General features: G+C 36.2%; 1 protein-coding gene across 1 annotated transcript; it reads right to left on the bottom strand.

Annotated features, from left to right (window-relative positions):
• On the bottom strand, positions 823 to 7,357 carry LOC109715532. The gene is made up of 9 exons (XM_020240585.1): positions 6,777 to 7,357; positions 5,993 to 6,144; positions 5,198 to 5,293; positions 4,730 to 4,792; positions 3,705 to 3,773; positions 3,130 to 3,232; positions 2,965 to 3,039; positions 2,128 to 2,216; positions 823 to 1,299 (listed from the first exon to the last, which is right to left on the bottom strand). Exons 1-9 carry the CDS (start codon positions 7,162 to 7,164, stop codon positions 1,159 to 1,161), a joined length of 1,176 nt encoding a protein of 391 aa, XP_020096174.1. The 5' UTR covers positions 7,165 to 7,357; the 3' UTR covers positions 823 to 1,158.

The raw sequence follows: 15,881 nt of genomic DNA, 5'->3' as shown, positions 1-15,881 counted from the left end.
CTATTTTTTTTCTCGCAGTTTTCTTCAAATTTATTAAATTATTTAAAATCAAAATTACTTTCTAAAAATGAAAAATGTCCGCTGCATGACACGGGTTCCTATGCTAGTTACTGATGAAGATTTTAGTAGCTGGTGCATGATGAAAAGACAATTGAAACAACGATTCCAAATGGACTGGAGAAAAGAGGAGAAATAGAATCACCTAAAGAATGGTAATAAGGGCATTAAGCTAGGGAGCACATATCCACTTAAAACACCTTCAGTCAAATTTACTTTGTTAAATAATACGAAACAATCATTATTCTTTAAAAACTTAAACCGTCATAAAATAGTATTTTTAATATTTTTATTCAATACTCTTTCTTATGTCTAGATTCTAAACTTTTTTGATAAGCCGAAAAAAAATAAAATAAATAACACTAAGAGCCTGACAAAATTCGGAAGCCTAGCAGAATTCGAATCTAAGACTTTCTATTTTGATACCAAGTTTAATAATACAAAACAATAATTGTTCTCCAAAAATTTATGCTGTCAAAAAATAATTACAGTATTTATATTCAGCATACTACAACAACAACAATTCTGATTGTAACCGACCGTTCCTAGAGCAAGTGGCAAAAAGCTGTTCCTAGAGCAAGTGGCAAAAAGCTTGGTGGTTGGTACCCGATCCAAGTTCGAATCCTAGTTGATTCATATTGCCATCTAAGTTCATTTTTAAATAAAATAAAACGAAGCGGATAGCATACTACCTATCTCTCAAAAAAAAAAACAATTCTGGTTGTAGAGACCTCTATAAGAATACTCGCACCAAGGAATAAGGAATAAGGAATATATGATATCAATGATCTTTATTGATGGCAACCAAGCGTTCATATATTTGAAAAGCCATATTGCTGCAAGAAGACTTAAAACTGTCTACAACATCATTTCTACCTCTTATGAAAATATACACAACATAATTTATTTTCCTGCATAAATTGGCTATCTAATTTGCATATATACACCAAAAGTAGATATACGACTTGCATTTTCACTCTCATTTCGTTTGATCAAGGCCTAGTGTTTGTTGGAACAAAGGCGTCCATTCTTCCTCCCCGACATGGTTGCATGTTTCTTTTTCTTTTTTTTTTTGTCCTGACTGGGGCTCTATAATTTGTTTTAGTTCCTTGCTTCCGCCCTTAACTGTTGAATCCTATTGCGCAGCCTACGCCTATGGTCATGAATTTTCCACAGCCCGTGTCCTAACACCACAGCAGAGTATATGCCATGCGTGATCATAGGAGAGAGAATGTTATCCGTCTGCAGTCATCGTAAATATGCCCGGTTACATAATTATTGCCTTTTCTTTTCGCCTCTTTTAGTAAATAAGGTGAAATTAAAGGATAGTTTACGTCTTACCTCAATATTATTACCTAGTCAAGAAAAAAAAAAAAAAAAAAAAAAAAAAAAAAAAAAAAAAAAAAAAAAAAAAAAATTTTTTTTTTTAGTAAAACAACTGTTTAATCAAAGATTTAAGTACTCATCGGCACAGACCGTATCTACCATACCATATTATGCCAACAAGATATCGGCAGGATGCAACCTCCATGTCGATGATATATTTCAAAACTCACTTTTTTTTAAATTAATAAGTAATTTTCTCAATAAAATTCAAAAGACTTGATAAGAATATATAATAAACAATTAGAATATTTTGTTGCTAAAGAAAATAAATATTTCATGCGATTATGTACCGGCACACATGTATTTTTTGTGACCGGAACACACTGGTACGATACGGCATGCACTAAATATTTCATACAATATGTGTCGGGACTCATGTATTTTTTATAACCAGCACGTATTGGCATAGCATGGCACGGTACTATGCCGGCAAATTTTCGACACAACAGTACTTAAAATATAATATTTAAGTCTTTTCTTGTAAAATGGATACGTCTGAAAGTACCTAAAATAGGGTTAAAAAAGCCAATCTTTAGGAAAAAGTCAGCGCTAGGTTCTCTAGTGAGCAAGAATGGAGTTGTAATAAATAAGAAGTTCAGGGAATAAGTCACAATATCAGGAGAGTGCGGGGATTATTAATGAAGTTTATCCTACTAAATAACAATGCGGAAGTGCAAAGATTACCTGGATCCACTCAAAACCAAGGTAGAGGGCCAACAATCCTTCGAGAAGGGGAGAATATATCTTCTTCATTTGCCTTCTTTCATACCAAGCTGCAAATTGAGTAGAATGTCCAATTTGTTTTAATATATCTATTTTGGTATGTGCTTTTGATTTTTTTAAAAACACACAAACTTGTATGCTGTAACACCCTAATAGTCCCACGGTAGATAATATAGAAGTGTGAGGGGCTTATATGTGACGGGTACACTAGAAAAAATAACTAAGTTTAAGCATTTTGGGCCGATGGTTTAGAGTCTAACAAGTTATTAGTGCTAGCGGGTTGGATCGTTACACTTGGTACCAAAACCAATTCACCAGCCGGAAATATAAACTTCAAATTACTTTATAATCCTCGGCTATGTGTGTAATTAGGATGAGCTGACGAGAACATCATCACCTAAAGCAGGAGGAAAATATTACACCCCAATAGTCCCAAAATACAGGAGGGTGTAAGAAATATATATGTGACAGGCACACTAGAAGTAATAACTAAATTTAAGATATAACGAGTTATAATGCTAGCAGACGGTCGTTACAAATATTTAGTCCAACCGGTGCTCCACCAGAAGTGTTGGTTTATTAACACAATTTAGAAACAGCACTAACAGTCTTCTAATTCAAAGTTGCTCATCAGCCATATGTGGTAGCAAAAGCATAAGCTTGAGTTGGATCTTTATGCTTTTCGAGCTCAGAAACTCATTTCAGCTTCTAATTCTCATATTAGAATCTCTACAAGTGAAGCCAAGTGAAACATGCAGCACCAAATATCTTACATTATACATAACTTACAACACTCACCAGCAAAAAGCTTCTTGAGGTCGTTGCGACTAGAACGAGAATGTGATGATACTGCTGTAACCACATAAGTAGGGTCTGCAGGAAAATGCAGGACATAAAGGTAAGACAAAGGAAAAGAAATAGCATTAGTAATTTTCAAGAGAGGTAAGGCCTAGTGTAACTTACCTTTCGGGGCAGTGGCAACATAGTAGAGTGATCCAGTTAGGGCTGCCGTGATAACTGCGGCAAATGCTTGAGCAAATGGGACAAAGAAAGGCAGCACACCACTCTACAATGATATGGGGAATTTTAATACAGCAAAATCATAACTAATAGGTAAAACCATACAAAGCAAACCAGAACTACAATGCATCTTGACGAAAGAGGTATCTAAATTTTTAAAAATATTTATTTTACTACCTACACTTTCACTAATTTCAAATTCAGAAAATCCCATGAATTTTTGTTGGAACTTGATGGCACATGCCAAAGAAGTTGAGCAATTATGCATCAAGTAACATATACTTCATTAGTTTGCAGAACATACGATCAAAAGTAAAAAAATAGTTTTTCCTTTTTTTTCTAACAATGAAATATTTAAAGCAAACAATCTATCAAAGTTAGCCAGAAAAATCGGAACTTTTAATATTCCGGTGTACATTACAAAAAGCACTACATTCAGGTAAGGTCACATGTATTACCTAACTATATGGACATATATGTAAATTTACTGGAAAAAGTAATTGAACATGGCTTTATACCAGGGATGCGATTCCATGTGCATCTTTAACAAGTTCCGCGCTCCTCAGAAACATATCTGCCAATGAACCCTACAAAGGTTGCAAGTATTTAGGCAAGATAGATCTAAGTGTTTAAAGGAAGCTTCCAATAAGAATATCAGTCTATCGTAATTCTTAACTAGTGAATAACCAGTGCGATGCTGCGGACACTTATATGAAAGTGTAATATATGAGTTGATTAATTTAGTTACTATGATATTTAATTTTTGAATTTAATGTTTTTAAATAACTAATATTAAAAGAATTTATATATGAAAATAATATATAATCATATGCCCTCAAACATTTTATAAGTTATTATGTGCTCACTCACTTGAGCCTATGTGTCTATTGTCCAAGACTTAACTCTTCTTAATACACTCAACCACCATATTTTATTTCCATAATTTCTCTTTAAATCTATCATATTCATAAAATCCGTCATATCTATCATATCACACTACTATAAAAAATAACCATGATATTTAAGTTTGTAGGTTTGGATTAATAGCACATATCAATCTTTCACTCTAGTTATTACTTTATGTAAGAAAAAAATTTAAAAAATAGTGTAATATATGTCAATAAAAATAATTAAAGTTTAGATGACATATTTAAAAATGGTCTTTAGTTAAGGGCGCTTACTTATATTTTTACTCATATTTTCTACGTATTTATATATGTAAGTACATTTACGTATTTATATATGTAAGTACATTTATATGTAGATAAAAAAGGAGAAAAAAATCAAACAACCCAAAAAAGGAGAAAGTTCCATAATCTTCTCCTTTTATCTGTATTCATATTCTTTATGTTCTATGTCATAGAGAATTAATTTGAATAATTGCTACTTCTGTTGACAAAAGGGGGAAAAAAACAAGCATTTTATAGTTTCTCATTCTTGCTCAAATTAATTGATTCTGCATTTCACTATTTCTTAGTCATACTTTGCATTTTTTTTTTCCTTTAAACGCGAATGATGGACACGAGAGCTATCGAAGCCATACCTGAACAGCAGCTCGATAGAAGAGCTCCTCTCCAATTGAACTAGCAGTAATAATTAGAACGAACTGCGAGTATTCATCGACACAGATTTCATCAGATATCACTATAAAGGAGAAACACTAAGAAACCATGTGTTTGGGTAAGAAATGTCCTAAGAGTTCTTTCTCTGATGGGAAGCAAAATTAAGCTTTTAAGCTCTAATTTGAGAAATCTGTTTCTCCTACAGTGAGAAGCTGCAGAACAGTTACTGAATCAACAGTCCTTTAAAAGATACATCTAGACCAACAAGACTTGAGGAAAAATTTTTAAAAAAAATTCAAAACAAGCATCACTTGTGATTTTCATGTGATTAAAACAATCACAGCCACCAAAGAATTAGTTGCTTTTGAGTAATCCACGAAAAAATTCACATGCTTAGCAATAATCTGACACAATATACAAAACAAGAGTCATGAAATGGGAGGAATTACCTGCCACGGTGACATGCCATAGAAGAAACTCCTCAGCTCCTCATCCTCCACATCTCTAATGGCGCGAGCATGAGGAGAGTATTTGACTACCTCATCCTGTACAAATATTGGCAGTTCATCAATGGCCATCTTATTGTCTTTTGCTATGAGTGGGAAAATTTAAATTTGTGACAAACTATATATATTTCAAATCAGATATTTAGTGCAGAGATCCTTTTTTAAAAAGCTCTGTTATGTCCTTACATCATACTTCTCATTAGACCAAGCTAGTAAGAAAAGCAAAGGAAAAGAAGGATAAAACCGGAACAAGACCTGGATTCCGCTCTAACCTCACGCATAGTACTTCACTTTTTACCAATATGGTACAGGTCCCTATTGGTAAGTCCTTTGTATATCAATATCCTTCATTAGCAGATTTTACTTCTTTTATTTATCATGCGCAAAGGGAAATAGGGAATTTGAACCTCAAATAATATATATCAGTAATGAACCGAAAAAGATGCAAGCAAAGTAATTACCATTAAATTTTTGAAACACCATAGAGGCAAACTCTGTGTGTGATTCATTAATAAGAAAAAGTACAAGCAAGAAAATTAAGTTAATCAACGAGTAAGAAAAAGCAAATTGAAGTAGTCACAACTAAATTACTGTTCTACTTGAAATGATTTCAAAGCATATTTACTATTGCACTTGCAGAAAAGCTAATTACTCAAATGAAGAAGAAATAATAAGACAAAATTGCATAATCACTAAATTGTGATCTAAATAAATATAAAATCAAAATAAGTAACATACATCAAGGATGAAGAGAAGAGCCATGATCGGAGGAGCTGCATATCCAAGCCCTTCAACAATCGCAGTTAGCGACGGATGGAACCCTCCCATCCAATCTATTCCTGTTATTGAACATATGAACTTCCCAGCCATTGCCATCGCCCCATATATTCCTAAACAAATAATTCACTCAATTTTTCTTAGAAAAATAAATCAGAAAACTTAGGTATAGACTGAAAGAAAAAAAAAAAAAAACAGAGAGATACTAAATAACAAAGGAGATCTGTTTTATCCGGTTTACATCAATTATTAATTAAATTATTTTTAAGATAGATTACCACATAATATTAGCATAATATACTAACTTATTTTAGATTTAAGCATGAATTCAACAATCATTCTAATGTTAGACCAATTTAAAATAGTGATAAAACGTATGGTTAATTAAAGAAGAGAAAAAGGAAACACTAAACTAAAATATAAGAAGATAGAGATCACTTATAAATCATTGTATATCTATTATCTCAGTTGTAATTTAGATAGATGGACAGATATAAAATAGACGTGATACAGAAACCCACTTTCGGTGAAGCTTATATATGAATTCAACTATTATTTTGATTTTGGACCAGTTTAAAATTGTAGTAGAAAGTGTAGTTAAAATTAGCACACCTTTTATGCAGAGGAATAATTGAGACACCAAATAAAAATGCATGCAAACGTTTATTTTAAGATTGGCTAAAATTGAGACCCTAAATTAAATTATATGAATAAATCTATGGAGAAACCGGAACTAAGTCCTCACCGACACCGTAGCTGAGCCTAACGACCGCTCCGAGCTTCTCCCAAAGGGGGAACTCGGAATCCGAGCTCCTGAAGCTCCGATCGATCACGGACGAAGAGCTCGTCGAGGAAGAAGCCGAAGACGAGGAAGAAGACGCCGCCGCCGCCGCCGCCGCCGCCGCCGCGGACGACGACGAGGAGGGCGAAACCTCCATAGCCGGCGGCGAGCGTCGGCGGTGATCGCCGGAGATCCTCTCGCCGCTGCCCTCGGAGGAGGCTCGGATCTTGGCGCCGCATAAGCGATCGCGGGGTCGGATCCCGACGCTCCCGTAGCTGGGGGAGCATGAGGAGGAAGAGGAGGGAGAGGAGAGGAGGGAGAGAGCGCGGGGGGAGACGAAGCCGAGGTCCATTGGAGAGTGCGGGAGAGTAGAGAATAGGGTTTGTGGAGCGATTAGGGATTGATTGGGGTTTTAGGGCCTTCTCGGAGGAGCCGCGGCCGCCCCCACAGGTTGGAACTTGGGAATGGGATTTGTGTGCTCCGTAACGCGGGAGACGGAAATTAAAGATTGTTTTGCAGATGGTTTTCCCCCGCCGCACGTTCGCCGCCAGTATTATCCGGGACCACGGATGTGCCTTTTTTGGCAGGAAAATGGTACATAGGTTTCCTATTTTGCAAATTGGTCCAACTTTTCCTTTTCCTTTCCAAAGAGAGAGGAGGCCACTCAACTATCCTTGTCCTAAAACGAAATTTTTGGGTTTACACAATTTGATGTACCTATAGAAGGACTTTTTTTTTATTGGGGCAATTTCATACATACCCCTCCCAATGTGTAAAATATCATATATGCCCCTATAAAGTTTAAAATATCATATATGCCCCTGCAAACACAAAAAATTATCACCCATGCCCCTACTGTTAGTTGTGTTAGCTTTACTATAGTTATCAAATGGTTAAAGATGGGTTAACTTTTAAAATGACCTATTTGTCCTTAACTATCCCTCAAGTAAAAAATGTATGGAGACCCCCTCAACTATATGACGTTTTGAAACTGCTCCCTCAATTTTTATTCTTTTATAGTTGACAACCCATTAACTTTTAGTTTTCTAAAAAATTAACTAATTTTAGTGTATGAAAAATGAGAATTTTATCAATTTTTTTTTGATAATTATACCAAATCTAGTAGCTCTATTTAAATTTTAGCAAATAAATAACTATGTGATATATTTTTGATTAAATAGGAAAAAAAATTAAATATATTATTTATTTCAAAATTACTATTACTGATTAGGAATGTGCATTGATATAGGTATGCAATTTTATCTGAACTCAATTTTGAATGGGGTGAACTTAATCGATGTCGAGTAGTTTTAGTTAGAATTGCAAAAACAAAAAAAAAGAAAATCCAATTACATTCAAACTCAGCTATGATTTGGTCTATATCCAAACCAAACATGAAGCGAAACCCAAAGCCGGAAACAAAACCAAAATTATATAAAAACACACTATATATAAAATACAATTTATATATATTTTTTAATAATTAATATATATTAATAATTTAATTTAATAATTCAAATTTATGTTTACAAAAATTATCTTGAAATATCTATTAGTATTTCTACTGTTGATAAGAGATGAAGGGTAAAAATGGCATTTTAAAAATATAACTCCATTTCACAGAGATTGTAACGGGACTTAACTAATGAAGGGCATTTATGATAATTTTTAATATATCGGAGGGCATTCATGATATTATCACTTTTAGGAGGGCATTGATGAAATTCATAGTCCCTAGAAGGGCATCTATGAAATTATCCCTTTTTTATTCTTATGGTTGGTAAACTTGTAATATATGTTTTGACAGTTTTGTTTTTTTTTTTTGAAATGTGAGACAAATCCAGAGAGGACACATAATGATCGCGGAGGAGGGATTTCAACGAAAGGATTCGATTTCAACAGAATCAAATTTGCCAAAGGCCAAAAGCTTCGATAACGTCTGAGAATGCATTTGAAAGTTCAAAGTTCAAACTGCCAGAGTCAAAGTATTCTGAAATAAGAAGAAAATTAGAGAATGGTTTTAGAAATAAGACTTAACTATCTTCCAGGAATCGTTTCCGTTGCGGTTACGCAGGATTCAAATCCTAAGACTATAAAAAGGAGAGAATGACTGTGAGAGCGGGAGGCATCATTACCTGATCAGAAATTCTACTATTTTATATTTGTAACACTGCCTCAAAGTGGCCATAACATAGAGATCTCTCGAAGCATCATCCTCTCCGGCACCAACAAGCCATGACCAATCCAACATTGTCAAATCACCCTGCTCGTCATCGGCAAAGGCTTGTCCGTGTTGAACTTCTCTGCCATGTGCAGTCCTCTACCATAGAAACCGTTTTATCCTTGTGATTTTCATCACTCGATCATATATGACCCAAATTAATGGCTAAGATCTTAGAGGCCGAATACTTGAACCCTCAAGGTATACATCTTTAGGCTAAATCCTCTTTAGAAATCGAACTATTCCTTCTCGGATCTGTGCCCACGACGTACTCGACTTCAACCTTCAATCAAAGGGATATCAAAAAGTGGACCGGTTAAAACGTGCCACGTGTTGGGGTTGCATTTTTTTTTGGCAACATAAGGGCCGTTTGGTTTGGAGTAAGTGCAGGAATGGAACTAAAGTTCCATTATTTTTTGTGTTTGTTTTATTGTAAATTAAAAAAATAATATAACTCAAGTTATATTAGACCTCAACTTTATCTACCTTTGGCTTTCCCCTCTAGAGGGCCAAACTTAAGTTCCACCACATTCAACCTTCTCTAAAAGACTTATTAAATATTAAAACCTAAACTCTACTTCCTTTATAACAGGTTAGAATTACCTCCTTTATAATAGATTAGGATTACCGTTAAATAATAATGGAGAATTTAGTTATTTAATATGTTGGATTTTGTGGGATAAGTTTATCGCTATATTTAGAAGGTAATGGAATTTATTTACTTATATCAAAACAAATAATAGAACTCAAAAAACTAGATACACTAGCATCAAGTTTCACCAAAATAAATAAAAGAAGTGCTTGAATATAATTTTCAGAATGTATGAGTTACATCAAAATAAACAACGAAAAAATAACTATACTTCTTGAAAACTCCAAAACTACTGCACTTAATTTACATTAGATCTAGAATTCGTCAATTAATCCAAATGCTCCTATAAATTTGGCACACCGAGTGGGACATCATTTGAGCTAATACTTTGTAGGAAAAACTTCAAATATCACCTCTGCGGTTTCGCACTTTCTCACTTTAGTACCTGTGGTTTAAAGTGTATCACTTTTGTACCCTATGGTTTTATTTTTCTATTTTTGTTATCCTCTTCCACTAATTTTTTTTTGTTAAATCAGTGACAAAGTTAAAAGCAAGTGGTACTAAAGTAAATATTCGATAAACCTAGGTGGGGTATCTAAAGTTTTTTTATATAATTTAACAAAATGTTAACGGATGACCTGACGAAAAGAGAAAAATGAAACCACAGGGTACTAAATTAATAGACTTTAAACTACATGGTACTAAAGTGAAAAAGTGCAAAATCACAAGAATAGTATTTGAAGTTTATCCTACTTTTTATTTATAAATGAATGTTGAAAACGAAGCTAATGATCTACAGCTCCAAAACTGGATCGTCTATAAGATGGATTCGGATGAGCAATCCAATTCAACAAATTTACCATGACTAGACAGAAAAACTCGGCCATCTGCTAGCCTTGTAATAGATAAGGCTTTGGTGGCCACTCCGGCCGAGTGAAGAATTTTGATTACTTAATTAGTATGCCGTGCTAATAGAGCAGATAGATCAAAAGTCATAGTAGAGGAACAAGAGATGGAAAAGACTTTCAAACTGAATGGAATAGTGTTTTTCAAGCACAAACTAACAATGAGGGGCAGCGCGTCCAAGTCCAAAATTATCAATCAAAGTTTCACATTTCTAAAACAGCTCAATGCAATTTGACTAGCCGCAAAGTGTAGCTCGTCATATTCTATTGGCACATATGGTCAGTAGGAAATGGGTCGTCTATTAATATTAAGGGCATGTCCTATACACAGAATCCCACCATACCTGTAAATGCTACTAATGCAAGTGTGGCGAACCAGGCAACGACTGTCATGCTACCAAGGTCAATCGCCTAGGCAATAGTCAACAACCTACAGCCTGCAACTACAACGACCAATTTATCACTGTGGATAAACTAAGGATAAGTAAGCCTATGGCCACTAAAAAGAATAACATTTCATACCTCAAGATCAAAGAACTCGAAGAATAAGACGAGTTTAGGGACGACGTTTAGTATGATAGATGCTTGGTCAGGTTTCCAAAGGGATAGCCCTTACCATGAGGCCATCCAAGTCTTCAAGACAAGCTTGCTCCTTTGACATAACGAAGGCTGATCTAATATTTGATTGCCTGCTAATAGATAGGCAAATTAAGTTACCAAAGAGAAAATGAGGAAAGAACTTAAAATGAGAAAATGCTGTAAGTAGCACTCCATTCCTTCGACAAAAGAACTTAAAATGAGAAAATGTTGTAAGTAGCACCATTACATAAGCCATATAATAGATAATTATAAGATATTTCCATAATATATCTAGAAGACAACTTAGGATAGTTGGTTAACATTTGCTGACCAAGGTAATAAAAAGATGGGTTAGTTGGTGCTAACCCCCTTCCAACATTGGTAAATATAGTGGATGTCAAGGGAAAGGGTATCGCCATTGAATGCTTAGAGAAAGACCATCACTTTGAGGGGTGATGGGTGATACTGGATAATCATTCTCGGTTATGTATAAGATGCATAGCCAAGATAATAGAAGAAGAGTGGCGAGCTCCAAAAGCACTAAGGTGCGGGTCAACTCTATCATCCGAACAACCAGCCCCATCGACATTAAGAAGCCAATAGGGGTGTAAAAAAATAAGAAAGATGAGTTTCAAAAATTACCCTCAAATGGAGGACACCCATCCGAGTTATCTATTGATCCTTTTGAACTTATGGACCAAACTTAGTAAAGAGTACATCAGTTGTATTCAGCCACTAAAAAAAGACTAAAGATTATTATTGTACACAACAGCTCAAATGAGAAAAGACCGGTGTGACACCTCACTTCCTAAGGAGTCACCCATCCTAGGACTACTCTAGCCCTAATATGCTTTACTCTCTTAACCTTTGGGCCTAGCCACCGTTGAAAATGCTATAGCCTACTTAAGAGTTTTAGCCATATTATATCTTATATATAGGACTACCTGGGGTGTCACATTCTCCGTCCTTTAAGCGCTGACATCTTTATCTGACTCAGATTACAAGTATCAGGCAATATGAGACTCGTCTCACTAGCTTTAACCAACCTGGTGGGGGAGTCACACTCTACCCACAACAGTCATCAGCATGAGAGTCCCCTCTCCCCGCTGTATAATCTAGCTCAGCCGAGACTTATCTCACACTTTCGGTTGGTAATTGGCTATGATATCAACTGTGATACCCCATTTCCCAAGGGCTAACCTATCGTATGACTACTCTAACCCTAGTATGCTTAACTCTCTTAATCTCTTAGGCCTAGCCACCACCAAAAATGCTATAGCCGGGTTAACAGTTTTAGCCCTATTATATCTTATATATAGGACTACCTAGGGTGTCACATTCTCTTCCCTTTAAGTCCTGATATCCTCATCAGACTCAGACTCACAAATATTAGATGATATGAGACTCATCTCGCGAGCCTTAACTGACGTTTTGGGGGAGCCGCGATCAGCATGAGATGCTCGCTCTCCCTGCTATATAACCTTATTCTACCGAGAGTCATCTCACACTTTCGATTAATAACTGGCTCTGATACTAACTATGACATCCTACTTCCTAGGGGATAACCCATCCTAGGACTACTAGCCTTAGTACACTTAACTCTCTTGACCTTTTAGTCCTAGCCACCGCCCAAAATACTATAGCCAGTTTAAGAGTTTAGTCCTATTATATATTATATATAAGACTACCTGAGGTGTCACAACCGATCTATGGGCAAAGATCCCAAAGGGTTGTTGAATATCGTAAATCCCAAAGCTAGGGGATAAGAAACTGAATAGGATGCTAAATACCATAAATCCCAAAGCGGAAGAGAATTGGGGGGCAAGACCCTGAAGTAATGTGGAGCAATGTCAAGTTGCAAGTATGAGGAGATAAGGGGATTCATACATTTAAACAATTGTATAATTAGTTTGGATCAACCTTCTCTTAAGGTATTGGAGCAACTCGCTTTGAGGGACCACGATTCGATCGCCGACCACATTCATAGACATGGCTGGAACATCTTGATAAGCCAAGACAAACGACTTGTTGATCATGAGACAAATTCAACTACCAAAGCACCCAAATATGATGTGAAAACCAGCAAATACTCTACCGGCCAATTGATTAAGGTCCAAGTTCCTACTTGGTATCAAAGACTACCACCTCTGCCTACCAGAACCCAAAAGAGGATAATGCAAAGCTTCAATGATAACCTGACAAGTTTAGAAAGAGGAGGATAAGGAGGAGGAGAAGTAGCAAAAAAAAAAAGGCTAAGTGGCCTGGAACGGATCATGAGGATTTGGCAATAGGTTGAGACTGTTACTACTGGCGAAGCTGCGCCATCATGGCCTTCTCTTAGGCAAGCGGCCAAACAATTAGGACCAATAAAGTGAATCCAAATGTGGAGTAGACTTTAGTGCAAGATAAGGAAAATGAGAATATAGAAGGTGAGTCCAATTTGGATCTCTCCTACAAGTCGAAATTAACATCGTATACATATTCTATCATGTTCGTTTTGGGCTAGGCATGGACAAGTAGAGAGAGAGCTCTCTAACATAGGAGAGCGAGAAGAGGAGAAAGTAAGAGGTGGCACAACTTGAAATTATAGAAAAGCCACCACTCGAGGCGACTACTTTTTAGAAGTAATCTCGAGCACTAAAACGAATGATAGGTCCGCTATATATCTCCACCCTTGTTGAGGGCTGCCCAATCAGCTCGACATTAACTGACAGAGAAGGAATGGTTAATATTACGTCCTTATTTATCTTCTAAAAACTAGGAAAAATGGAGGCCAAGCAAGAACCAACTAATATAGTAACCACAAACTTTTCTAGTGTTACCACCAAACCGAATAATAAATTTACCACCAAGGTGACACAAGTAGCAAAATCATGTGCATTACTTTATTTTTTGTTGTGGATGCTAATTGTACCTATAAATTGCTACTAGGTAGGAATTGGATCCACAAAAGTGAACACAACTAATCCACTCTTCACCAAAAGATCATATAGTGGATCGAGACCTGAATAGCGGAAGAGTTAGAGGATATAGAGTCACACATAGTGTCACGTACGCCCCGAATTACCGCGTTCCTTGGTCTCGCCGACAGACATGCTGCATACATAGAAATTTTTCGTATATACGAAGCGATAACTGTACCTGCAAATAGATAAAAGCAACTACAAGAAGTACAGAGCTACTAAAACTGAAACATATATAAATATAAAAAGGCCCACTGTACATACAATTTTCAAAATACAACCCTGACCATCCAACACCCAAGATATCCACCTTATCGGAGAGTAAAACTAAATACACTATATGTACATGGCAGCATCCAAAACTATCTCTGGCAGGGGTACTCCTCTAGTAAGGTGACCGGAAAAGATAGGGCTCTAGCTCGCGACTCTCTTATCTCGATCAGAAGCAGCAACAGTAACTGACGGCTCTGCAAAAAAAGTGACAACAAAGAGTGTGAAAACTACTACAAAACAGAGCAGTCCTCAATGGCTACCGTCACCGACCCCAATAGTCTACCTACTAAGTCTACAGTATGCAAAATAAACTGATAGGTAAAAAGATAATAAAATAAGCTGGAAGAAACTCTATAACTAAATATCACTATACTATCGCTATCCATACTATACTCTCTGTAGACATATAAATATATCACTAGCTAAAAATCAGCCACAACTGACCCAATCTCAAAGGACAGCGAACTGGCCAGTCCAACATGTGCCCAAACTATATCGCACACCACCCACGGTAGTGGTCGATCCAAGAAAACTGTCCAAACGAGACTGCTGCGACATCAATGCAAAAAAAGTCTCATTCCGGAACTGCACTCGTGGGCTCAATCCAACCGAGTATGCAAGCATGTCTATGTCAAACTCAATCAGGCTCGCACAAGCTATAATCAATATAAATTGGTTTGTTAAACTGGTCCAACAATCAAGGTTCGCGTGCCCTCGGCACAATCTGATAAAAGATATAAGAATCTGGGTCCACCATCAGCCCCGACGACACCCGACAGTACAAAATAATCTAACTCTACTGTAAAAACGAGCTCGGCCTCTCAGCACGAGCGTAATCTCACCTATACTAGTTTAAGTATCCACGATGCACTAACGACGGTAATACAAAAGAAAAATCAGCTCCTGAAGCTAAATTTGATAACATTTCGAAAAGTGACAGGTGTAGATTAATAAGTTTTCTCCTAAGTCAAATTTCAGTTCAGCAGATAATAGTTACTATAAATTAGCTAAAAATGCTTCAAACTTAGATTTCATCTATAACATGCAAATCTACAGTTTGAACTATAGGATGATTATATGTAAAACTATACATGCTGGGATTTCATATGCTTAGGAGGCATTCCAAAGTCTTCGGACGGCATTAACGCTAGTCCAACCACGACCAGAAGTCGATAGAAGAAGCCCCGCACAAAATCAGCCGCAACCGAAAATAAATCAGCTGAAAAATAAGATTTGGATCCACTTTGTAGCATTTCTGGACGCCCAGAACGTGAGCCCAGAACTGGCGCCTGGCAGCTTCAACCTACAGGAGTTCAACATATGATTTAATCTAATTCCCGTATCCAAATGCAGTGAAACTTCACTCAACTCACCTCTAGATGCTTAAGAATAATTTTTAGGTTTCTTACCAAAATTGAGCTTGAAATGATCACCAAAAGTCCTTCACACCAATTCGGACCCAACTTCTGGATGCCCAGAATTTGCATCCAAAACTTCAGCACTTAAGAAAACATGCAACTCAGCTCAATTTTGGAA

This window comes from Ananas comosus, linkage group 9 (assembly GCF_001540865.1).
Source record: "Ananas comosus cultivar F153 linkage group 9, ASM154086v1, whole genome shotgun sequence".
NCBI classification, from domain to species: Eukaryota; Viridiplantae; Streptophyta; class Magnoliopsida; order Poales; family Bromeliaceae; genus Ananas; species Ananas comosus.
This window is presented reverse-complemented; position numbering and strand designations above follow the sequence as displayed.

Excerpts from the sequence above, each read along its gene's own strand:
- LOC109715532 (XM_020240585.1), bottom strand. The coding sequence starts at position 7,164 with ATGGACCTCGGCTTCGTCTCCCCCCGCGCTCTCTCCCTCCTCTCCTCT. Across the intron at positions 6,145-6,776 it reads TAGGCTCAGCTACGGTGTCG|GAATATATGGGGCGATGGCA; the intron begins GTGAGGACTTAG and ends TTATTTGTTTAG. Across the intron at positions 2,217-2,964 it reads CCTCAAGAAGCTTTTTGCTG|CTTGGTATGAAAGAAGGCAA; the intron begins GTGAGTGTTGTA and ends CTCAATTTGCAG.